Source organism: Onychostoma macrolepis, chromosome 19, assembly GCF_012432095.1.
Source record: "Onychostoma macrolepis isolate SWU-2019 chromosome 19, ASM1243209v1, whole genome shotgun sequence".
Taxonomy (NCBI): domain Eukaryota; kingdom Metazoa; phylum Chordata; class Actinopteri; order Cypriniformes; family Cyprinidae; genus Onychostoma; species Onychostoma macrolepis.
The window spans coordinates 22,327,565-22,354,233 of NC_081173.1; the positions used below are offsets into that span (position 1 = coordinate 22,327,565).

General features: G+C 35.8%; 3 protein-coding genes across 5 annotated transcripts; all 3 read right to left on the minus strand.

Annotated features, from left to right (window-relative positions):
• Positions 1-45: 45 nt before the first annotated feature.
• tomm40l (translocase of outer mitochondrial membrane 40 homolog, like) lies at positions 46-9,066 on the minus strand. The gene is made up of 10 exons (XM_058754684.1): positions 8,377-9,066; positions 7,771-7,976; positions 6,865-6,932; positions 6,677-6,769; positions 6,446-6,547; positions 6,248-6,353; positions 6,001-6,123; positions 3,915-3,991; positions 3,718-3,820; positions 46-1,589 (listed from the first exon to the last, which is right to left on the minus strand). Exons 2-10 carry the CDS (start codon positions 7,973-7,975, stop codon positions 1,450-1,452), a joined length of 1,017 nt encoding a protein of 338 aa, XP_058610667.1. The 5' UTR covers position 7,976; positions 8,377-9,066; the 3' UTR covers positions 46-1,449.
• A 149-nt stretch (positions 9,067-9,215) lies between these two features.
• On the minus strand, positions 9,216-17,583 carry LOC131526393 (probable ATP-dependent RNA helicase ddx6). 3 transcript variants are annotated; one of them, XM_058754679.1, is made up of 14 exons: positions 17,459-17,583; positions 15,751-16,595; positions 15,545-15,608; positions 15,205-15,309; positions 14,153-14,282; positions 13,916-14,059; positions 13,725-13,819; positions 13,420-13,542; positions 13,197-13,325; positions 12,298-12,414; positions 12,103-12,166; positions 11,864-11,965; positions 11,507-11,735; positions 9,216-11,340 (listed from the first exon to the last, which is right to left on the minus strand). In XM_058754679.1, the coding sequence occupies exons 2-13, from the start codon at positions 15,933-15,935 to the stop codon at positions 11,527-11,529; spliced, it is 1,467 nt and encodes a 488-aa protein (XP_058610662.1). In that variant the 5' UTR covers positions 15,936-16,595; positions 17,459-17,583; the 3' UTR covers positions 9,216-11,340; positions 11,507-11,526. The 3 variants fall into 3 exon arrangements, with proteins under 3 accessions (XP_058610662.1, XP_058610663.1, XP_058610661.1); XM_058754680.1 differs by having other exon boundaries at positions 9,216-11,335; positions 17,409-17,566; XM_058754678.1 differs by having other exon boundaries at positions 17,409-17,566.
• Positions 17,584-18,161: 578 nt separating this feature from the next.
• Positions 18,162-25,989, minus strand: lipea (lipase, hormone-sensitive a). Its single transcript, XM_058754572.1, has 11 exons — positions 25,765-25,989; positions 24,090-24,342; positions 23,102-23,386; positions 22,853-22,943; positions 22,529-22,674; positions 21,729-21,914; positions 21,428-21,580; positions 21,175-21,319; positions 20,106-20,333; positions 19,611-19,981; positions 18,162-19,535 (listed from the first exon to the last, which is right to left on the minus strand). Exons 2-11 carry the CDS (start codon positions 24,330-24,332, stop codon positions 19,302-19,304), a joined length of 2,082 nt encoding a protein of 693 aa, XP_058610555.1. The 5' UTR covers positions 24,333-24,342; positions 25,765-25,989; the 3' UTR covers positions 18,162-19,301.
• Between the last annotated feature and the right edge of the window lie 680 nt (positions 25,990-26,669).

Sequence of the window (26,669 nt, forward strand, 5' to 3'; positions counted from 1 at the left end):
ATGCAATCACTAAGAAAAAGGAAGCAAGGGACATGGGACAACTAATGTGTTTTGTATTTTTTATTTTACTATATTATGTTCTGGCATGTATTCACCTAAAAAAAAAATTAAAAACCGGACAGAGTCAATGTGCTTGGTAAACAAATAAAATAAAATTACTGTTAACGTAAGCAATCATATCAGCTACAGACACAATATTATCTATTATTATGCCATGGTCTGTCTGAATACTCGATTCTGATTGGCTGGTAGGTGTTGATTAAATTCGTTGAACTGCAGGTAGTTCCAGGTCAGTTTAATCACGTTCTATATTAATGCACTTCCTATAAACATTGGTAGCCATAGTAACATACAGTTACAGTTGAATAGTAATACAGACGAAAATAACCGTCATTTTTATCGTTCCGGTCAAATATTGCAGCGCATATATTATTAACATCTTTAATATGTGAATGCTGGGAAATGACCATGGCATAAACGGGATAATCAACGGCTAGCTGTGCATTAAACGATTTGAATGCACTTCGCTGCGCGTCCGGCGGTTCTTCGCCTCCACGTCGTGCATTCAAATCGTTTAATGCACAGCTAGCCGTTGATTATCCCTTACTTAGTCATTTATAAGTTTTATACTTAATCATACACACACTATACTTGGTGTGGAGACATTATTAGGCAATACACAATATACATATTTATAAAGTGTTTATGAAGGCACTGTATGTGGTGGGGGAAAAAAAACTATAACTGTGGCAAATGTCATAAATTTAGGATTTGGTAATAAAATATCCACCCTTTAATCTCCTTTTTTAGGCTTTTTTTGTTTATGTTTCTCAGTTATGCAACAGTGTATCAGACAAATTCATTAGAAAAACAATTCTACCTCCAAATGAAAAATTTTACACCAACAAAAATACATTCATTTACATGCATCTCAGTTTGATGGACAGATATATGTTTTAAGAATTTATCCATGTTTCACAATACTTGCAATGCATATATTTTATTTATATAGGTACCTATACGAGTACAGAGATCCAGCAACTTGATTAAAATCATTGTGAAAAAAAATCCCTGCTCATTGCATAGGGAAAATAAACTATGCAACACAAAACAAAAAATAAACAAGGAAATAATTTATATTTAAAAAAAATGAACGTAAACAAGAAAATGAAAGGCAAATTGTATGTTTGTATTTGTTCTTGGTTTCTCTTATAATGCATCGAGCAGTAGTGATGTTTTTAAATGTACTTTTTTGGATATTGGAATTATCACTGCAAAGGTTGGTCTAATACATGGAACTAACAACAAATATTACTTTATTTTGCTTCATGTTTACTGACTGATTTTGTACAGTTGTGGATAAATATGCAAGTGTGTCCAATCTTTACTGTTTCACCAGCCACAGCACTGGTGTGTAAACTGCAGCATTAACCAAGAAAGATGGTAGGATTAACCAATGGTGATGCCAAACCCACACTGGAACTTGCTTTTTCTGTGATTAAGGAAAGCGCAGAGGGCCAGTGACAGAGGCAGAGGCAGCAGCTTTTTTTCAAGCGTGGCTCCAACCACCCAGTTACTGTCTATAGAACCTACAGAGAGAGTGAAAAATTTATATCCCATACATTTTAACCAAAGAAATCTCATCAGGGTTCCTACACATTTTCCATTTCAAAATTCCATACATTTCCAGACTCAAATTTCCAAACCTCTTGGTAGATTCAGAACATAGTTAACATAAATGGTTCATAGAGCATTATTTTCAGCTTTATATTTGGTATATAATACAGTCATCTGTAAATATTTTTTATTTTCTCAGGGGTTTTTTTTTTCCATTGATTTTCTCTAAGTGACAACATACAGAATGCCTAAAATAAAAGATAATAAATCAATAAAAAAAATACAGACTTTTACATGTACACAAGAAACTTTTTTGTGCCATCGAGAAACTATTCACATGTGCATGGGAATGTTTTGCATGCTTATGCATTACAATTTCTAGTTTTATATAACCTGTCTCCTTTGTGTATCACTACCATCTTACTATGAATACAACGATAGCATGAATGCACATGAATTAACAGAGATCTACCTGCTCAAAATCTTGCTTTTCTTACGTTAGTACCACTAATATCAAGGCCTAATGTCCAATTTAACACATCCTCTGTGGTGGTGGAGAAACCATGACACGAAATGGACTGAAGGCATAAAATTTCATGAAAAGTTCAAAGGTCTATAAAAAAAGACTGTTACTGTAAAAAAAAAAAAAGTGTTCAAGATTTGGCTTTTATTGGGGCAGTATGCCATATTTCAAGGCCTTAGGTCTCTTTAATGCATAGTCTGTGGCGGCCAAGAAACCACACCGCGAAATGGGCTGATGGCACAACAGGTGGCTCAGTGTGCATTGTCCTATATGTTAAATTTAATGGTTTCTTGTGCGCACATAAAAGTCTGTATTTTTTTTATTTTTGCAAAGTCTGGAAACACAAATATTTTTCCATACATTTCCAGACCTGGAAAGTATTTAATCCAAATTCCATACTTTTCCAAACCCTGTAGGAACCCTATCTCATGCAGACTGCAAAGACAGGATAAAGATTTTGTAAAAAGTAAGGTATCTGGGGTGGATTTTCATTGGAATATCAGGCAATACTCTTTGGAATGACACAAATGTTTTAAATAAGACTGAACTGGAATGCTGCTCAAAAAATGATGACACAATTACACATGTGACTAAAAATAATGTTAAAATGTAAAAATGTAAAAAATGTATTTAAGAGTATGTGTGTGAATAAAAAGGCTATACATTTTTAAAAATATTTTAGATGATATAACAAAAGTTGTAATTATCATTTTATGAGTTTAACAAGAGAACAGGAACTGTGACAAGGATTAATGCAATTATTAAACTTCAAAAAGGCTTTGATATAATTAATTAAATAACTATTTGAGCACTGCAGGGTTCTTAAAAGTCCTGCATTATGCAGAACATTCTTTTCTGGTTATTATTCTTGGTAACACTTTACAATAAGGTTCATTAGTTAAACATTAGTTAATGTATTAACTAACATGAACTAACCATGAGCAATACATTTGTTACTGTATTTACTAATCTTCGCTAACGTTAGTTAATAAAAATACAGATGTTCATTGTTAGTTCATGTTAGTTCACAGTGCATTAACTAATGTTAACAAGATTTTAATAATGTATTAGTAAATGTTGAAATTAACATTAACAAAGATTAATAAACGCTGTATAAGTGCAGTTTATTATTAGTTCATGTTAACTAATGTAGTTAACTAATGAACCTTATTGTAAAGTGTTACCTTATTCTTATTCTTTTCCTTTGTTTTTTTTTTGGTTACATAAACTGTATCTGGCATTTAATTCAATGTTTAAAAAACACATTATTCCATAATTATTAAATACAGTTTGAAGCAGAAATATTTAAAAACCCAGTGTACTCTTAGTATTCAAATAAATTAAATCAATTTGCTTGTAAATTCCTCCTAATATCCCTTTGTTTAAGGTAAAAGTAATTACTTAATACATTTATACTGAGCCATTTTTATTAAGTTCTTTATGCACTCTTGCATTTTTATTTTAATTTTTTAAACTTAGGAGCACATGTGCAATTGCTGAATTCGTCATAACCCTACAAAATGATGAGATGTTGATGAATGCTGTCTGTATGTACAAATGCATGCATATTTACCAACCTTTAAAGACCAGATCAGCTTTGGGGACATCCAGTTGGTATCCAAATGATACACTAGTGTCCTGCGTACGGGTGCTTGCTTCAAACTCCACACCGACCTGCAACTAATACCAAACAACAAAAATGTCATTATAAAGCAATAAAACAACATGAAATTAACAAATACAGACATGACTCGCTCTGCTGATGAACATTTACCTGATCATTGGCTTTGTGGTAATACGACCCATGAGCTCCAGCTCCTCCTAGTGTCAGTGTGGCGATGAAGTTGCTGCCTGTTTGCAAATGCCCATTCAGATTTTTAAAATGCCGTAATAAAACTTACAGACTGAATATTTGTTTTCAAATAAATATTGCACTTTAATCATCTGTTTAAAATATCTGTTTACTTTGCACATTTTTATTGCATATTGTATTACATTTTATTAAGGCTACATCTGTATTAATCTCCATATTTTTGAAATCAATATGTGGATAAGTACATAGATACAGGTGCTGGTCATATAATTAGAATATAATCAAAAAGTTGATTTATTTCACTAATTCCATTCAAAAAGTGAAACTTGTATATTATATTCATTCATTACACACAGACTGATATATTTCAAATGTTTATTTCTTTTAATTTTGATGATTAGAGCTTACAGCTCATGAAAGTCAAAAATCAGTATCTCAAAATATTAGAATATTTACATTTGAGTTTGAATAAATGACCATCCCTACAGTATAAATTCTGGGTATCTCTTGTTCTTTGAAACCACAATAATGGGGAAGACTGCTGACTTGGCAATGAGCCAGAAGATGAACATTGACACCCTCCACAAAGAGGGTAAGTCACAGAAGGTCATTACTGAAAGGTGTGGCTGTTTACAGAGTGCTGTATCAAAGCATATTAAATGCAAAGTTGACTGGAAGGAAGAATTTGGGTAGTAAAAGGTGCACAAGCAACAGTGATGACCGCAAGCTTGAGAATACAGTCAAGCAAAGCCGATTCAAACACTTGTGAGAGCTTCACAAGGAGAGAACTGAAGCTGGAGTCAGTGCATCAAGAGTCACCACGCTCAGACATCTTCAGGAAAAGGGCTACCAAGCCACTTCTGAACCAGAGACAACGTCAGAAGCATCTTACCTGGGCTGTGGAGAAAAAGAACTGGACTGTTGCTCAGTGGTCCAAAGTCCTCTTTTCAGATGAAAGTAAATTTTACATTTCATTTGGAAATCAAGGTCCCAGAGTCTGAAGGAAGAGTGGAGAGGCACAGAATCCATGTTGCTTGAAGTCCAGTGTGAAGTTTCCACAGTCTGTGATGATTTGGGCTGCCATGTCATCTGCTGGTGTTGGTCCACTGTGTTTTCTGAAGTCCACAGTCAACGCAGCCATCTACCAGGAAATTTTAGAGCACTTCATGCTTCCTTCTGTTGACAAGCTTTATGGAGATGCTGATTTCATTTTCCAGCAGGACTTGGCACCTTCCCACACTGCCAAAGGTACCAAAAGCTGGTTCAATGACCATAGTGTTACTGTGCTTGATTGGCCAGCAAACTCGCCTGACCTGAACCCCATAGAGAATCTATGGGGTATTGTCAAGAGGAAGATGAGAGACACCAGACCCAACAATGCAGATGAGCTGAAGGCCACTATCAGAGCAACCTGTGGTTTTCATAACACCTGAGCAGTGCCACAGACTGATCGACTCCATGCCACGCCACATTGCTGCAGTAATTCAGGCAAAAGGAGCCCCAGCTAAGTATTGAGTGCTGTACACGCTCATACTTTTCATTTTCATACTTTTCAGTTGGCCAAGATTTCAAAAAATCCTTTCTTTGTATTGGTCTTAAGTAATATTCTAATATTTTGAGATACTGATTTTTGACTTTCATGAGCTGTAAGCTCTAATCATCAAAATTAAAAGAAATAAACATTTGAAATATATCAGTCTGTGTGTAATGAATATAATATACAAGTTTCACTTTTTGAATGGAATTAGTGAAATAAATCAAATTTTTGATGATATTCTAATTATATGACCAGCACCTGTATATATGGATACAATATGCATTTCATTTTCAAATGTATCCACTTTGGAGAGTGACTTCAAAAAGCTGTTTTCACTGGACAAAAGGCCAAAGCATAGAAAAAAAAAGAGATGCGTTTATTCAGATTAATGTGGATGTAGCCTAGGAGGATACACTTGAGTACCTTTTCAACTTTGTAATGTAATTCATCACTATGATGAAAATGTGATAAATCACATACCTATCTACTATTGTTTCTTTCTGTGCTTACCTGTATATCGACCTGCCAGAGACATGACTGTTACCTCCTCTCCGGGCCGTCGGTGGTACATCAGCTCACCCCCTAATGCCAGCGATGGAGTCACAGACTGGAGATAATGAGCTACAACTATTCCTGAGAGAGATGGAGGGACAGGAGGAGAGAGAAACAGAGAGGAAACACGTTGGATGAGTTAACAAGATGAGTTAAACCTCAAATTGAGGCACAAATAAACATGGATGAAACCGAAGACAATTACCTGACCCAACCAAGACATCTGGGTTGCCAAAGGTCACAGCAGCAGTGAAATCTTCTCCTTTGAATTCAGCATCTCCTTGCCAGTTCACAAACTTCTGCTGCTGAGTCTGATTGAGATTGTATGTCCAGTAATGCATTAATATTACAGCATAACTAATCATAAAATCACCATATATAGGCTCTTTTCACAAATACACACCTGGAATACAAATTTCGAGCGCACTCTGTCTGTGATCTGATGAATAATCTGTGCATTTAGGCTCCCCGTGTTGTCCATGTCACCAACCATGACAGGAAAGGCCTGATAAAAATATTTAGGTAAACTATAAATATTTGGATAAACGGCACAAATCCCTTTTTTCAAATTAAACAGCCTTTGTTCTGGAAAATATATTTATATTTATTTATATTGCAAGCTAAATTTGTGTACCTCTGCTGGTCCTGTTTGTTTGGTCCCCACATAAGTAGCTCCAAACCTGTAACTGGAATCTCCTAGAGTGCTTAACAACACCGTGTGGTTGACCTATGAAATAAAACAAGAGATGATGTTGATGATCAAGAATACTTCCTTTAACAACATGGCCCAAGAAAATCCACCAGTGGACACACTGGACTGACCTGGAAGTGGTTGCTCAAGCCCTTGTTCACTGTTAGTCTAACACCCTCCATCTGCATAGGAAACACCTCTGAGGGACAAACAGACATTAGTGTAAAAACATTTGAATTTGTAATTATGAAAATTCAAAGTAAAGTCATACAAGATACAGCTGAATTGGGAATGGCCTTTAAGTTCCAAAGAAATTCCTGAATTTGAATTGAATTTTAACTGAGGAAGCAGGATATAAAATTCAAATTTAAATATAAGAAAGATTAAAATGGAATGTAGTTGAAAATTTTTTTTATATAACTGCTTTATATTAATCTGCTGAACACAATTTTAGTATGAATCACCTGTAAATGTAAATGTTATCATAAAAATGAGGAATTTTAAAAAATGCTGTCCAAAAATACTTTACTGTTCAAAAGTTTTGTGGTCTGTAAGAACTTTTACAAATCTTTTTCTCACCAAGGCTGCATTTAAATGGTCTAAAATACAATAAAAACAATTTACAATTTAAAAAGTAGTTTATTCCCGTGAAGGCAAAGCTTAATTTTCAGCAGCCATTACTCCAAACATCAGTGTCGCACGATCCTTCAGAAATTATTCTAATATGATGATTAGGTGCTCAAGAAACATTTCTTATTATCAGTGTAGAAACTGTGATACATTTAAGGATTTTTCAGGAGTACAAATACAAATCTTTTGTAACATTATGTCTTTACAGTCACTTTTGATCAATGTTGTTCATCCTTATTATTATATTATAATAATAGTATTAATCAGTATTAATTTCTTGAAAACAAAATCTCAAAATTCAAATATTTATATATATATGATAACATAACATTTAAATTAAAACTTTGTTAATAGTTTTGTAATGACTTCAATATCATAATCTCTTAAAAAAAGAATTATTTTCATACCTTTGCATTTGCGGTGGCACTCTTCAAAGCCACCGGGGTTTGAAAGGGGAGGCTCAGTCTCCTGGTGCCCAGATGAAGAGCTGCCAGGCACAGAGACGGGGGACACGGAGGGCATCGTGAATCCTGGTGGGACTGACACCAAACCTGGTCCACCTGGCCCAGGTGCAGGAGGGCTGGGGGCACTGGCAGCCAACACACTGCCCATTCTTAAACAGGACAGAGAAATAATGTAATGTAATCAGTAGTGGTTGGCTCTAAAATCAGTAGTTTTCATTTGTGAACGATAACGATACGATAAGCATGCATGTCATGTTTAGGCAGTAAGTCCCTGAAGGTCTTTTGCATAAAGGAAATTACTTAACAATTGGATTTGTACGATTAGAAGCTGCAGTTGTTTCGTTAAGCATTCAGGTTAAAATTCAACGCATAATCCTCTCACAAATTAGCTTGAAAGCTAAAAGCCACATGATTTTTGCTATTCGTGAGACACTACAGACACTGGAAATATAAACGCCGTTTAGATTTAACAAGTAGCAATATTTCTAGCTGAGAACCCCTAAAGGGTGCTGTAGATTTTTTTAGAAAATAAACTCAATGACAACTCACGTTGAGCTTCACAGAGGACGGTTCTCCAGATTACAAAACCACGTGTTCTTCTAACGATGTTCGTTTTGTGAATGATTCATTCTGTCAGAGTCGGATCTTCTCAACGAGTCTGTTGAATCGCTTCACAAAACCCCAGTGTCATTACTCGTTTACGAGTCGGACAGAATGGTTCATGTAACGAACAGTCCGAGCGGTTCTCGTGTCAATTATATGCATATATTTTGCCGTTAAGTTGCATTATGTCTTCAACAAACTTAAAACTAAAACACCCTCATCATAAAATGTGATAGAAAAAAAGTTTCTGCGCAGCGATGACGCAATTACGTCACGACGTAAAATAATTCCTCAGTGAGTTTATTCACTGTTCAAAAGAACCGATTCGTGGAAACGAGTCAGACTACCTTTACGCCTCCGCCCGGTAGCCCTCCTACTTTCAGCTCGAGAAAACCAAAGCTAAATGGCTATTGGTCTGTTAACCTGACAATCACTACGTAAAAATGAAGCGGGTTTGAGAGAGCGAACACAAAGTAAAAGGGCATTTGCGTGAAGGTCAACGAATGGGTTTTGGAGGTCGCATGGGTTCCCATAACCTGAACTGTAAGATGTACATAGAATTAAAAAAACAAACAGAACTAGAGTTTAGTCATTCGATTTATGCAATGGATCCTTAATGAAATAAATATTGAAAACCCCGGACTAAGTACTGTAACAACTAGTCATTTTAAAACTCTCCTCTAATAAACAGCAAATGTTTCCAATTAGTAAATAATATTTATAACAATGAAATAGGAATTAGGTATATAATAAATATTATTAATGATAATAACAACAATATAGGACACAATTTAATAAGATTTATGGACACATTCGAGTGACAAATTTGTGTTCAAATTGAACAAGTCAGAAAAAGAAAAAAAGAAAAGTAGATTCACAAAAATTATTTACTACAGTCAATTCAATAAGAAACAGTTTACCAATTTAAATGTTAAAGTGTTTCCTTTGGAAAATTTCAAAAAAATACATCCCCTGATACAGATACTTTTCCACATTCACATAAAGAAAAACTGTACCGTTATCTCTCATATGAATGTAATAAAGTTTGGGACAGATGGCACATTCATTCTATTTCAAGCTATAATACATACTATAACCTCGAGCTATTCAAATAAACAATAGAGACATAACAAAAATCGCTCACGAGCATTAAACCATTCTTGCATCAATTAGAAACGATATCACGCATCAAAATTTTTCTCTCTCCAGAAATCCTATACAAAATGTACATTAAACAATTGTCCCCATAACATCTGCTCCTCACTTCCATTAGCTGTGATAAACCATATAAAACATAAGGAAAAATTCACAGCTCATCACTGCATGACAGAATGGATAAAGAATTAAATTTTGTCCACTACAATATGATTTTGAAATATGCTAATAGACCTAAACAAAAACCTTTTGAGTAGCACAGCATCACCAGCAGAAATTTGCAATCTGGCTCAAGGTTTCCTAATTTAACTGCTCAGTGCATATTGGCCTGAACTGCGCTGTTTTAATAGCTAAATAAACATGCAAATGGAGGTTTCTACGCTAAAGCTTTGAGCTACATGCCACATATCCCTGCATAGCATAAAAAAAAAATCCACAATAGAACATCTTTTGGAGAAAAAAAAAACAAAAAAAAAAAACACAGCTGCCACTGAGAAGATGCTACAATTCTGCTGTATGAAAATACTCTCTTAATCAAAATATCTCATAAATGCAAGATGAGGTTATGAAAAGCCTCTTGCAAACAACCAAAAGGGAATAAAAAGAAAATTTTGCCTCCTTTCTGCCAAAGTTACACACACACACATCTGGAAATAATCTAATAAATCCATTCATTACCAACTTTATACATTCATTAATTTCAAAAGAACTGCAAGATGCTATTTTGAAAAAAAAAAAAAAGCCTTCTCACCAACCTTTAAATGAAGAAGAAAAAAAAGAAACCAAACAGATTCTTTTGACAAATCATTTAACATAGTTGTACATATAAATGTGAGGATCTGCTAATGTATAATGACTGCGTTGTGGTGAATTTTTGTATCAGCTTTCACGTAGTAGTCTGACATCTTTCACATTATGCCAGTTTTGGCATGCCTGTTTAAGTTAGCAATGTCTAATATAATATAGTTTCAGAATTATATATAAAAAAATTTCACAAATTTAGTCTCTGTTTGAAACCATAATTTACATGTAAATTTCTTTATGAATTCCAAATTTACATTTATCTGTGACTACTAATGAAACTACAAAAAGCACCAATATTAATGCAGATTTTTTTTCTCAGGTAGTTTAGTGCAATGGTTCATGTTGACACCTGAATCCTGAGCTCTGCAATATTTCCATGGATGCTGGTTTCTCTAGCTGCCTCAGACTGAATATGAAGAGAATTTGAAATGCTTCTCATCAATAAATCCATACCAATGATTCTTTCACAGAATCCAGTAGCACCAATATGCTGTGGATTCAAAATCCTGTGTTTAGTCTTTGGGAATACTTTAACATAGCAATGACATATTAATCTAAGACAGAGACGATATATATTAAGGCACTTGGGTTCAACAGGTTTTGTTCTAGGGTTTGTGTGTAAATTCTCAACTAATGATACAAGTATGCTTCATTTTCACTCTAGTTTCACCATTAACTTTGTTTATTGTTTTCTATCAAACAGGAACTTTTCTCTGAATGTTTTGTTTTTATTCTTGCATGTCTCAACTGGAATGTGTATGGTCATTTATAAAGAGGGTATAACCACCCCAAAAATGAACAATGAATGCAAAAAAGAGAGCAAAATACTGACAGCGACTAAAAACAAAAAATACTGTGGAGGTGGACAAGATGAGGAAAGTTATGAGCAGAAAAGGTTACTGGTTTGTGCAAAAGCAGATGCAAAAGTCTGGTTCAGTTTCTCCAACTGCCCTAGAAAAAGCAAATGGAAAAGTCAGTCCAATTATCACTGAATCAACATGGAAATATTAACAGACATTGCAATATTAGGTATTCTCAGATCAATAAACAAACGTTAAATGAATTTTCCCCATTACATGACATAAGTCCATAAAGTCTGCCAACTGTATGCCTTTACCTGCTCTCTAATGGTGCTTCCTAATGGGCTTCAGAGCCTTCGCCGGGCTGAGGCGCCTCTGCCTCACAGTCAGGGTTCAAAGAGTGAAACTCTGCCACATACAAGCTCTTATCAATGCTGCCGGGAATGGGCTTTATGTCCGTCATCAGCTGGTCCTCAATGGTCTTCAGGTTAAAGCGGTCCTCAGCGGTAATGAGATTGATTGCCAAACCCAAATGTCCAAACCTGCCTACAAATTAAACACAGGGACCATATAATGATACATTATACATATTATAAAAGTGTAAACTATTTAATATAAAAGTGTAAAGTCTAAATAATGTAATCCACCACATCCGTGTTGTTTGTTAACTTCACCTGAGCGTCCGATGCGATGCAGGTATGTTTCCGCATTCCTGGGAAAGTCAAAGTTGATGACCACATTTACTGCCTGGATATCGATGCCTCTAGTGAATAAATCTGTTTCAAGAGCATAAACTCACTTAGTTAGAAACACCTTGACAAAAACATACATTTTTTTTTTTTTTTACAGTTGAGGTTATTATGCAATTACACAAAAAAAAGAGGTAAGATACCATATTATGTACTACACTCACCTGTGCAAACAAGGTTCCTGCAAAGCCCGTTTCTGAAGTCGTGGAAAACACGGTTTCTGTATTCCTGCCATATGAATGAAATGACGCACAACATGTTTGCAGTCACAAGTTTCAAATATTTGACTGAAATTAGTAAATCATACTGAACAGATTTTAACTGCACTGCAACTGACAACAGCAAAATACATACAGTACCTGCATCATCTTTGCATGAATGTAGAAGCAGGAGTAGCCCAGCTGTGTGATCTTCTTGGCCAAAAGCTCCACTCGCTGAGTAGAGTTACAAAAGATGATGGACTGATTTATCTGCAGCTGTGGAGAGAAAAAGTGCTTGGGTCATGTCAACTGTAGAAACAATGCCATTTTTTATAATTCACAAAAGAGCCGAATCTAATGCATAAAAGGACTAGTTCACCCAAAAATGAAAATTTGCTGAAAATTGACTCTCCCTCAGTCCATCCAAGATGCAGATAATTTCTTTCACTTGAACAGATTTTGAGAAATTTAATATTACATCACTTGTTTACCAATGGATCCTCTGCAGTGAATGGGTGCCGTCAGAATGAGAGTCCAAACAGCTGATAAAAACATCATTAATTGATGGACTGGAGTCGCGTGGATTATTGTGATGTCTTGTGAAGTGAAAAGATTTTGGCTGAAGTCCTCTATTTATAACTTTGCATCCTCCAGCGAAAAAACCCCCCCCCAAACTTAGGAGAGATATGAGATATGTTGTATATAACTTAATTTACAAGACTGAAAACAGCTGAATGAAGGTTTTTTTTTTTTTTACAAACATACAGCTTTTCACTTCTCAAGACATTAATAAATGGACTGGAGTCATATCGCTTAATTATTACTGGATTATTTTGATGCGTTTATCAGCTGTTTAAACTCTCATTCACTGCAGAGGATCAATTTGGTGAGAAAGTGCTAAATGTAATGCTAAATTTCTACAAATCTTTTCTGATGAAGAAACAAACTCATCTAGGTCTTGGCTAGCCTGAGGAATTCATCATTGTTGTGACACGAAATTTTACCTGCCCTAAATATAACTTTTTTTTAAATGTCCTAAACAGAAATTGACTCTTTACCCTGGAGAACAGTGTGTTAAGGCAGTGGACTTTCTGTCTTTCTGTGACATAAGCATAGTACTGCGTAATGCCTTTTAGGGTCAGTTCCTCCATCAGATTAATCTCATAGGGCTTCTGCAGGTGCTTTGCCTGAAGAGATACAAAGTGTTATAAATGTCAAATCTGCAGATGTAGAAAGAGACAGATGAGCACAATGAAAGCATAAATGTGTTCAAAATCTAACCATAAACTTCTGTACGCTGATGGGGAATGTGGCTGAATAAAGCAGAATCTGTCTGTTCTTTGAAAGGAAACCAATGATCTCCTCAATAATAACCACGAAGTCCTGAGAGAGCAGCTTATCAGCCTATATTAAAACAAGCAATGAAGTTTAAACTTAAAACAGTGGTATTGATAACATATAAACACCTAAATAACTCTGTCAAGATGTTCAGTTGTGACAGAGTGCAACAGGGTATAATCATTTTATTAATTATAATTGTATTCATATTCTGACAGGTATGAACAGTTAGCATGTGCAATACTCACTTCATCCATAACCATCATTTGAACTTTATCCACTTTGGCTATGCCCTTTTTTATCAAGTCCAAAATTCTGCCAGGTGTTGCTATAACAACATGAACTGCAAAAAATAAAAAACGTTTTGAACAACATGCTTTTACTGCAGAAGATGATCACACTGTAATCTCTTTATGAGTAGGTGATCACTGAACATTACCCTCCTCATCCAGGCGCATGATATCATCTCGTAGGTTGGTCCCACCTGTGGTTGCCATGACCTTGACACCCAGGTGCTTGCTGATCTGAATACTGATCTGACTGACCTGCAGAGCCAGTTCACGAGTGGGAACTATCACAATGGCTGCAGGTAAACACAGAAAGATAGTACAGCAAAAAAAAAAGGGGTGGGGCATAAGAGGTACATCTTGTGTAAACTGTTTTGGGAGAGAGATACCTTGGATATGATCCTTTTTTATGTCAATTCTCTCCAGAAGGGGGATCAGGTATGCACCACTCTTTCCGGTCCCGTTTTTGGCACGAGCCAGTATATCGCGGCCAGAAAGGGCAATAGGAATACTCTCCTCCTAAAATTAAAATAAAAAATAAAATCTAAGGAATAGTTTACCCAAAAACAAAAATTTGCTGAAAATGTACTCATCCTCAGGTCATCCGAGATAAAGATGAATTTGTTAACTTCATCAGAACAGATTTGGGGAAATTTAGCATTACATCATATGCAGTGAATGGGTGCCATCAAAATGAGATTAAATCACATCACAATAATCCACAAATAATCCACATGACTCCAGTTCATTAATTAACATCTTGTGAGGAGAAAAGCTGCATGTTTGCAAGTAACAAATTTCATTGAGGCATTTTAACTTTAAATTGTCGCTTCTGGCCAAAATACGAGTACACAATACAAAAAAATTCATCCCGTTGTCCTCTCGCATCAAACTCCACTGACATATTTGTTTAGAACCATTTTGGACTGTTTGCGCTTGTATCAGGTGCTTGATTTGTGCATATTTCTCTACTGATTCATACAAGATGACTTTTCCACCACTGTAGCAACAATACGGCTCTATTACTATAATGTGGCTTTTATGCCACTATAGGAAGCAACAGTTTGAAGTTAAAAACATCTTGAAGGGACAGTTTATTACAAACATTCAGCTTTTCACTTCACAACACATTAACTGATTGACTGGAGTCATGTGGATTACTGTTATGTTTTTAATCAGCTGTTTGAACTCTTATTCTGATGGCACCCATTCACTGCAGAGGATCCATTGGTGAGCAGGTGATGTAATGCTAAATTTCTCCAAATCTGTTCTGATGAAGAAATAAACTCATCTAAATCTTTGATGGTCTGAGGGCGAGTACATTTTCTTCAAATGTTCATTTTTGGGTGAACTATTCCTTTAAGCATAAACACTGAGGATACCCATGTTGCTCAGAAAGACTTGTAACTTGTCTATGTTTTGAATTTCTTGCATCTATTACCTGAATGGGGGAGGGCTTTTCCCAGCCCATCTCAAAAATTCCCATCAGCAGCTCTCTTTTTAGACAGTAGTCCTCAAACTCATTCCCTTTGGTTGCAGTCACATCCTTGTGATAAAGAAAGAGTATGAAATTGATGGATCATAAGGAGATCTGTACTTATACTTTACAAAATGAAAAACAACCATAAAATATTAATCAGATGCATGTTTATATATGAATTCTACATTGTGTTATGGTGAAAAATCATGACATCCTTATAATGACATTACATTAGTTGGGGATGCAGTTTGTGCTATTTTAAAAAAAGTGAAGGTTTAAAACATTTCACTGAAAGACTTACAGAAGTTTTGACTCTATTGTCCTTATCAGGGAGCTGTAGGCTTTTTTTCCAGTCATCACCAAACCTGTGTGTCAATATATTAATATATATACTACTGTTCAAATGTTTGGGGTCAGTAATATTTTTAAGAAAGAAATTAATATTTTTATTCAGTAAGGACTTATTAAAACGACCGTAATATTAAAGTGAGAGTAAAGACAACTCACCTGATACCAGGTCCTTCCTGAGATGCATTGGCTGGTTTCTGGGTCCCCATGGGCTCCTTTCCAGGCTGAGCACTCACAGTTTGGGGTCCTAATTGAGTGGGGGCTTTAGGCTGTCCTATAAGCTGTCTGTTGTGTGTGTTCAATCCCATAACAGCTGGGCCAGTGTTCTCCATCTTTGTTGCCATTTAAGTTTCTTAAGCTTTTTCACTTCTTCTTCACTTTTTTAAATGCCCTCCTAAGGTCTAATAAGACCTAGTAAACCATTCACAGTGTCCACAAGGTCTCAATAAAAAGTGTCACTAAAGAATCTTACGTGATATTTACAAATTCTACATACAGCTTAGGCTCTATAAACAAGAGCAATGCTGCCACACAAGATATATTACAAGGTCTCTTCTAAAAGAAGAGAAATATATATTTATGTGTATAAATATTGCAAACCTGCACACAGTATAGAAAATTATACCTGGACGGGTGTAATAAAGAACTAGTCTGCTAAGGCAACGTGAACTACAGAAAGACCTAGACCAGAACTTTCTTTTTGAGTCTATGCTTCTGTAATATTTCCAGTATGCAAACAGAGCTTTGTAGTATTCTGGCTGCCAGTTCTCACTTTTTCTTCATCAAATGCAGTTTAACTCTCAAATGTCCTGATCACAGAGATCATTCATTTAATTTATACATTTGTCTGGTAGGAAGGATTCACTCCAGCACATTAATAGACAAAAGAACACTTCAGTTTAAATGTCCAACGGGGCTGAATACAAGTCAGTCCTTTAAATAATAAGTTAGGTGTTTGTCCTTTTCTCTGTGCTGACATTCAGTTGCGCCCACAGCTGTGCCACCTGCAGAGGAACAATGTGAAAATCAAAGATAATTCACTATACAAACTGAAAATTACATGAAATATATCCAGTATAAATGTATTACCATTTTACAGTAGTAACTATATCATCTATGTTATATTGGTATGCCTTTGGTTATTGTCATAATTTATTTTATAACTGTCTAATGCTGATGTGATAATGGGTCATTGCTTATTTAAATATCCCCCTGTCAGAAAAAGCACATTGTTGTCATGATACTGAATGTTTCCCATATTAAAAATCCATTGTATTTATGTTGTACTTTAAGGTCCTTAAAGTAATAACATTGAAATACCATGGCACTTTTACTGCGAGTGTCATTGACACTACAACTTTATCGCTGTAAAATAAAAAGAAAAGAAAAGAAATAAATAAAGCCTTACTTTCTGACAGGTGGTAAATAGAGTTAACTGCATCCATATTTACTTTCGCTTGTTTACAAATCAAATTTTAGTTCTAACCAAATGTTTTATTTTATAAACTGTAAACGAGCAAATACAAACACCGACAGTCAGTCCCTTCACAACTCTAACGTTACATGAAATAAAAGTCTGACTTGAACTTTTTAAACACAAGCATTTCAGACTTACAAACATTGAGACTAATAATCGTTACCAGTTCATAAATAATATAAACATCGTTTCACTTGTTAGTTAAGTTACTTTAGGCAGGCAAAACATAATCCCAAACAGTTCGACATTAAACAGTTTAGTTAGCAGGCGAATTGTGCTAAGCTAGGCTAAACGTATAACATTACTGCATAATATCCGACCGTTAAAACCAAACATTTACCTTTACTTATGTCAGTATCCTATGTTTCCATATGTGTGAGAAAAAATTACTTGGTTATCAACGTGGTATGTATCATGTCGCTACAAGCAGCTCGTCTCTTTGTTGTATTTCTTGTCAACACGGTCGACATGAATTGAACGGCACTCAGTGAGGTTCATATGAGGTGCTGCCATCAACCGTACGGAGGCTCTTATTACCACAGGACTATCAAACATGCGTTTATTTCATAGACTGCAAAAAACAGGTTTATTTACTGCATTTCTTTCTTTGAATGGGTGCCTTTATTCCCTTAATTACTGTGGTATCCATAGTGTATTTTAGGCAGCCTTAGTCATAATAACCTTACGAAAATTAACCATGGTTTTATTGTAGTAAAAGTGTAGTAACCATGTTTTTTTTTTTTTTTGGCATAGGCTATTGATTACCATTTGTATAACCACAGTTTTAATACAAATACCATGGTTAAACTATGGTTAATGCAGCAAAACCATGGTTAATTTGTAGTTACCATGTTTTTTTTTTTTTTGGTTTAATTTGTAGTAGCCTAAAACCATGGTTAACTTTCGTAAGGGAAACGTAAAAATAATATATTGAAATAATACAAAAATATTATAAAATTAACAGTTAATGATTTCAGACTCTTTCTGTTACTTGAAATTCTTCTTATAAATAAGTGACTAGTACTTATCAAGTTACCATATTTTTCTTGTGGCAAAATAAAGACCAAAATGTAAAACAGCACTGCAAACAAACTTGCTTTAAAAATAGTGGATTATTTATTTATTGCATTTGACATTCAGTTCATCAAAATCCTCTCAGAAATGTACAGTATAGAACAAACATCTTTAGGGTTATAAGAAAAAAGTACAGGTCTGAATCTAATTTGGTTATAGTTATGAGCACCCTTCAGCCGCTTAGTTTACTGCTTAATAATGTGAACTGGTAACAAGTCACAGTGACAATTTCTGGTGCATCTGGCCAGTTTTTCTTCATGAAATGGTGAGGTAACCTATTAATATAAAGGTTATAGACAACAAGTGTAGACAACAGTACTCTATGAAAAGACACAATGCTGTAAAGCTTACAATCGCATGCTCAAGGGCCTCAAAGTTTTGTCTGGTGCATAACACAAATATCCTTGTCAAATTAATTATACATTTTCAAATAATGCTATAGCTGACATTGTAATACAAGCAGGGGTGTAATTTCAGTTCATGGGCCGAACTGGACTAAATGCCACTTTATGTGGGACAATTTTAGTTTTTTTTTTTAATAACACACAGAGTGCATGCGCAAAACAGGCCCACAACTGTAGAATAAACTTTATGCTGCTTCAATAACCAATGATGAGATACAAAGAGAGATTTACTAAATTTAAAAAGGTTACATTTTTAAATTAAACAAGAGAGAAAAACTAAAGCTGTGCGTTTAACACCCTTCTGTTTAAACATTCAAACCATTTTCATTTCAGATAAAAATAAGAGGTCAGAAATGGTGACTCAAAATCCACAGTGCAGTTGCTTTAAAAAAAATTTAGTTTGCAGTGCAAAAGCAACTAGGATTCATCTTATTGCATCACAGGCACAATGGTGGAATTTTGGTGGATGCTGAGACATTCAGTTTGCTCAGAACACAACAGTGAATAGTTATTGTGAATACCTAAAAATGAGTCACTCTGATGAAAAAACTGCACATTAAGCCTGTAACTTTAGTACTGTAAGCTGGATATATACAATCACTTCCATGAGTTAAGCTGGTGGATTGACTCTCTGAATAAATAAGAATAAATTCTGGTTTCGAACCTGTCAAAACTAGTTTCACTTTATTGTTATTTAGATCCCTGGAACTTCTTGGATCTTGGTGGTCCATCAGGACTTCCCAAGCCTAAACTGTCTAACTGAGCCCTGGCTGCCTCTGATCAGCAGGTAGTTCCTCCAGCTGGAAGACTTCTCTGATTCGTTTCACACATATATCAGATGCTTCCTGGGTTTCTTTGGAGAGCTGAAATAGGCTCAGGAAGCCATGAGGAAGGTCTTCAACCACAGTGAGTGTCACAGGCTGGTTCATATTCCTAAGCTTTTTGGCAAACATCACTGAATCATCTAACAGGGCATCCAAAGCAGAGGCCTGAGAAGAACAATCAAAGCGTTAAAATAATAGTTTCAACATTGTTCCAGGAAATGCATTTTCATCATGTCTTACCACTATATATACTGGTGGAAGCCCCTTGAGAAGACTGTCCGGAGCAAGTAGAGGAGAAACAAATGGGTTCTTCATTATTGGTGTGCAAGGTGTGTATATATCCACCAGACTCCTAGACCGGAGTGGCTCAAAGTTTTCTGGGTAGTCTTGGACTTCCTGTGGTTTCTCTACAGAATGTGACTTGGAAGGTGAAGGACCGTTTGATGGTATGGTTGAAGAGGATGCTGCTGCTGCTGATTTTGGTTCTAATAAAGTCTGAAACCAATTTGTCGCTCCTTGGGCGAAGTTAGACAACAATTTTACTGTGTCCTGTCCCAAAGCAGCCAAGGTGTCTATCTGCTGAGCTGGCTGCACTGACTGACAACTCGAACCTAGAGAGATAGAGAGAGTGACCAAGAAACAGTACAATCATAAAGGTGCGGTAGATAAAGCTGTTTTGAAAAAATCTGTACTGTATAAGTGCTGTATGTAACATGACTTGACTCAAAAGCTCACCAGCATAGGCATCAATACACTTGTAGAGCACACTCAAAGGCAGCAGAGGGTCGATTAAAGTGAGCAGTCTGGATGGTGAAGCGTCTGTTGTTAGCAGAGTTGCTGGGTAGGCTGCCACAATCCCATCAGGAACACGTACACCGTGAGACATTGCCCTCATAGAAACGGTTATGCACAAGTTACCGCCTGCACTGTCTCCCACCAAACAAACACGTTCTGCAGTCGAGCCTGTGAAGCAAGATCAACATTTAGAGAGTCCTGAGGCATGGTTGCATGGATTGCTTGTCATGTCCACACCTATTATTATGCTCACACACCTAAAGGTAAAAAAAAAGTTCAAATGATTCTTTCCCTTTTCATAGGATTTGTGACTGGCTATATGGTTCTACGGAGGTTAAATAAAAGTTGTACTTCTTCACATCAACATTTATTTCACTAGAAAGTAATTTTCTCCCATTGAATTTTTGTAACCTTAATATTTAAAATTTCAATGTCATTACATTTAAAAATTAAACTGATTCAGCCATCAGATTATGGGAATTTGACCAAATACTTTTGGGAAGTTTTGTAGTTTGACGTTATACTTCCTCTAAATTAAGTTTACAAATTATTTTAGAATTATAATACACTACTGTTAAAAAGTTTGGGGTCAGATTTTTTAATGTTTTTAAAAGAAGTCTCATAAAGGCTGCATTTTATTGCAATTGTACAGTATTATACTGTACAGCACTGTACAGTAATATTGTATAATATAATTACAATTTTAAATAACTGTTTTCTATTTCTATTCATTTTATAATGTAGTTTTTAGTCATTACTCCAGTCTTCAGTGTCACATCATCCTTCAGAAATCATTAATATGCTAATTTGCTGCTCAAAAAACACTTCTTGATATCTAGAATATTTGTATTTGCAATTTAATTTGTTGCAGCGTATGACATTTTTTATTTAGCCAGCAATAAAATCATTGACTAGCGCATGTAAATATTAAAATTACATCATATCCCCATTAAACAATTAGTGTCTGCATACTAGTTATTCCATTTGGAGAGGAGTGTGCTTTACAAACCCAGCAAGTGGCAATTCTTTAAGGCCCAACAGTAGGCGTAGAAACACTCTTCTAGAGCCCGGGGGAACGGGGCCTCTGGAGCCAAAGAGTAATCCACAGAGAGAATAGGCACATTCAGATCCTTTGACCAGCTCTTCAAGTAATTCTACAATAAAGAGAAAAAGACACAAAGGGCCTCAGCAAAAAAATCCTTACAAAGAAATCATTTAGGTGAGAAACCATATATAGGGAGGTAAAACGGCCACAGCCATACCTCATGTGATTTTGAAGTTTGTGCAACAAAGCCTCCACCGTGGAAGTGTATGAGCAGGCATGGAGAAAGAGGAGCTGTCTGACGACTGAAACCCCCTGGCAGAGAGAGCTGAGGCCCCTCGGGACGAGAAAGGGTCAACAGTTCTGCACTGTCCTGTAGGAAAAGTTTGAAAATGGAAGACAATTGGCAGAATTGACTGTTTGAAAGAAAATCATTCAAAGTCATTCAACATCATTCAAAGTCTAACTGTTTGACTTAAAAATATGGAATTAATTCTTTCTTTTTCATGAAAAACACGAACCTGTCCTTTTCGGAGTGTGTGTGAGATCAAGCGCACTTTGACTGGCCCAGGGCCCCAGTGTGCAACTGGAGGATTCACAGAGACTGAGAGACTGGGGTCAGAGGCCAGTGGCAAACTCAGACTTACAGCTGGTATGGTTAATATTACATTCAACTGCACCACAGTGGAAGCAATCCTTGTCAAACTCTTTAGAAAAACACAGAAGAGAAAAAAGATAATTGAAACTCTTCTGTCTTATGGAAACTTACCATTCAAAAGTTTGGGGTCAGTCAGATTTTTTAAAAGAAATTAGTATATTTATTCAGAAAGAATGCAACTCATTGATCAAAAATGACAGTAAAATATTTATGTTACAAAAGACTATTTCAAATAAAGGCTGTTATTTGAACTTTCTATTCATCAAAGTATCCACAAAAGTATTAAGCTGCACAACTGTTTTTAACAGTGCTAATAATAAGATTTGTTTCTTGAGCAGCAAATCGGCATAATAGAATGATTTCTGAAGGATCATGTGACACTGAAGACTGGAGTAATGATGCTGAAACTTTAGCTTTGCATCACAGGAATAAATGACATTTTAAATATATTTGAATAGAAAACAGTTATTTAAAACTGTTATAATATTTCACAATACCTTTAACTTGTTCAAATAAATGCAGCCTCGGTCAAAGCTTTTTAAACAATCTTACTGTCCATAAACTTTTGAACAGTACTGTAAATATCATTGCAAACCTACAGTTTAAAGGTACTGATGCTGTTTTATCTGTTCTCATAGATGCACACAACATACTTGTACTTACTGACAATAGCTCAGTCTCAGTAAGATTCCAAAAGGTTTTCCAAAACTGCATATCTAGATTTTGAGTGATGCGCTCAAACTCTGTCCCCCTCAACTCAGGATCTACCACGTATTTGCCCGATGTGAAGAAAGAAAGAGCAGCAATGCCTGTAAATCAAAGTTCATTGGTGAAAGGGATATGTAAATTGTGTGAGAATTGTAAGAGACTAATTTCCCCACCAACAGCAGTGTTTTATGGGAATAACAGACACAAACACATCAAAGAATGAATCATGAATGAATCATCTAATATTATGATGTACCCTATCTGAGTATATGCACTTACCTAAACCAGTCTGCTGTTTCTTGTAGTTTTCACCAAAGGACACCATACTGATGACCACTGTCTGTAGAAAAGGCCTGAGAGAGGGGGAAAACTTGGAGCAGAAACAAATAAATAGAGACTTTGTGTTTCTGGAACCAATTTGCATACGTCATAAACGGCATGCACCAGTGAAACGATAAACACTTTTATTCATGGGAGGTTCCTAGTACTGTTAAAGAAAAAACTCTTTATGCTCTTTAATATTCTCACCTGGAAGCCCAAGCAGCGACCATAAAAACAAGCTTTGTGCATGGAGATGTACTCTTGCACAAACCGCTCACTTAAACCCCCTTCCTCCTGTGAATAGAGCTGACCACGGGCATTGTCATTGAGTAATATCTGTGCCAGATAAAGCAATGCCCGCAGCTGGCAAAGGGCACTACAGTATGCTTCCATTTCCGCCATATTATGGTCCATCCTAAAAAATGCTCCACTGCAGTTCGATGCGATATAACAGGCCTTCTGAAGGATGTGAGTGATGCAGGAATAGACCACCTATGGAAAACAGAAAACATCAATGGACTGTTATTGTGGATATTAGGCTAAATAAAATTAAATAATTTTCTCTGAATATTTGTACAATTATTTATAAAAATACACTGTTTATTTATACTGTACATATAGAGCCGTTTCCTCTGAGGAGGCAAGGGAGGCAATATTTTCCTCCTCAAAATATTGGATGAGAAAAAAAATTCTAAAGAAACATTGTTCAACTGCGACACCAGCAAGTAAAGTTACAGCAGGAGGCCGTGTCTCAATTGCCTCCCGAGCCCACTGAGTTTTAACAGACCCCCTACATAGCATGCATTGAGTTTGGTGGGGGGTAATTAAGAATGAATGGGGGAATATCACGTGAGAGGTGGCAATGCCTCCACTGGGATATTATTGGATATGACTGGTTATGTTCGACTATTACTGGTTCAAGCGATAAATCCCGCCTCATGTGTTCATGTGCATTCTGTTCTGATCCGAAAAAAAAAAAAAAAAAGGCTATATATATATATATATATATATATACAGTATATACCACTAAACCACTAGATTACAGTGAAGATCATATATATTCACAGCTGAAAAGGTTTTTCATGACATGCCTTTATTTGCATCTTATTTGCAAATATAAAACAAAAGTTATTCAACCTATAAAAATACCCTTTTTTATGCATTCAACTATTTTTTTTAATGAACCAGTAGTTACCTTGACTAAGGTCCGATATCCGTTGCCGGGAGTCTGTGCATCCAAATCAAAATGGTGATAGATAGCAGTAAAGCCAGTGATCAAGGGTTCAACAGCACGACCATGTTCCTGAATCTGCCTCATGACCCCCAACAGACGATCAGTGGCGTCGGCATTTGAAGAATTGCTGCGGGATCCATTAAGAGCCAAGATGACATCCGAACATACCATCTGCAATGCTGCAAATACATCCTTATGATCCATGTCTGACAAACTGAGGACAGAGATATCAACAATAAAAAGGTGAAACCCCCAAAAAACCTTCAAAGATATACAACATCACTCTGAAGGTAACAAAGCACAAAGAACCAAAACACAAACAAAACAAAACCCAGTCTGGCAATGGCCAAACAATGTCATGAATATAAACTATTGTATTCTAGAGAGAGCAGAGACTGACAGATACCAGCCTGTGTCAAAGGACACAAAGACTGAATGTAGGATCACGGTACATTCCTGCAGCATCTAACCCTTGCGTCATCAAAGTCCAAAAGAATGCATAAAACCATCTACTTTCTGAGAACATGTGCTGGAAGGAACCAAATTCTATAATTATATTTAGTGGTATGATGTGTGACACAGATTTCAAGAAAAATCTTTTAAAAGGATTTGATTATCCTCTGCTATAATTACTGGAAGAGGAGTTCCAGACCATGAGGAGAAAATGCAGTGCAAATGGACCGTGTTAGTCATGACACTGGATCTCAGTAGACAAATAAAAGACTTGCTTCATGATTAGATACAGTAGACTAATTAGTTGTGACTGGTAATATATAAATTTAAACTCTTTGCTCCAGGAAATGCATAATTTGTAAAGGAAACCAAATTCAAACCCGGCTACGGATCATAGCTTAGAAATGAATTATTCACTCACACGCTGCAGCAACTGTTACAGTTGAACTGATCCCTATTCAGCAATTTACTCAACAAACACTTAAATGTGCTGAGACTCCAATTCACTTTCACTGTTTTTCATGATTAGATTGTGTGCTGAAAGACAACAATCAAACTTGATAAAAAAAATATTATGTATGCCTTATTAGTAGATGGCAACACCAGAAAAACAACATGACTGCTTTGATGAACAGATGTGTGATGTGCAAAACATGAGTTATAAAATATTGATCGGGAAAAAATAAAATATAGTAAATCTAATATGAAATAGAATATTAAATAATTAATAAAACATGAACGGTTTTTTATTTTTCTTATATTTTACATTTTCATATTGAAGGGTTTTACAGGTAACGTAAAAGACATTTTAAGAGAAAACCTAGCTACGAAGGTGGTTTCACACAAATATAAAAAGAATATAAAAATATTCATCAGCTGTGTTTAACAGTATAGAGGCTAGCAGCCTCGTTATTGTAGTAGCCAAGAACAGTAGCCTAAAACAGCATGCAATATAAAAGGATCTGGCAACCCAATTTGCGCGACACAGCGCTTGCCAAATAGCTCCAGGGTGCGATAGGTTGCTCATTAACTTTCAATGGGATGAAACAGATATCATGAAACGTTTGGGAATGGTGGCCCACCACTCACAAATTTAGGAGACAACGGCCAAGACGCTAGTTAGCCCACAGAAAAGTTTTACCCATGCAGACTGAAAGGTTGCGTTTTGTTAACCGGCGCTTACCTGTCACTCAAGTTGCGCCTGAACCGCGAGCGTTCGCTGACAGCAGCACCGCATAATGTCACGGCAAAACTATCGACACTCGGGCATTTTCATATCTAAACACAGCGCGGTAGAGGATGTCTTGTGTTTTCGCTTTAACTTGCTTGTGTCCTCTTCCGTGCCTGTCAAAGTTTCGACACCCGCAGCATCATGGGTACACGAGTTCAGTGCAGAGTCCTAGCGACCTTCCACTGCAATCAACGCCTACTATGTAGTGTACTAGTTTTAAGTCAGTAGCCTAGTATAGATGGGGTCGTATAAAGAAATCCAGTAATATCTAAAAATACTAGACCTTATAAATAGGCTACATAATGCTTTAATATACAACAACATAAATATTTAAATTGATAAACTGAATGAACATGACATAAACTGAAAGTTAATGCTTTCAGCACAAGGGGATTTTTAAAAAATAAATATCAGCTGGCATTTTTTCAGAAGTGGTAGCCTACTTACTATTATTTTTTAAAATGTTATAAATGTGTACCGCTTATTAATTGCAATATTTGTTGTAAAAAACAATAGCCTATTTTTTATTGTTATATCATCTGTATTTACATATTTCCTATGTAGGTTCACTTATGGTTCACTAATACAGCATGTTAAATAAATTAAGAATTATAAACAATTTATAAAATATGAATAAATAAATAATAATAACAACAACTTTAAATTTCTTTCTTCCGTTCTTTCACAGTGAAATGGTCACAGTGAACACAGAGTGGCAGTCATTACCAAGACATTTGATTTTTGTCCAGCATGGTGAATTTGCCTCATTATCACCTGATGATACCCTCTGCTGGTCAAAGAGGAAACTGGCTCAGCTCTGGATATACTGACAGAGATCCTAAACTCATTTTAAGTGA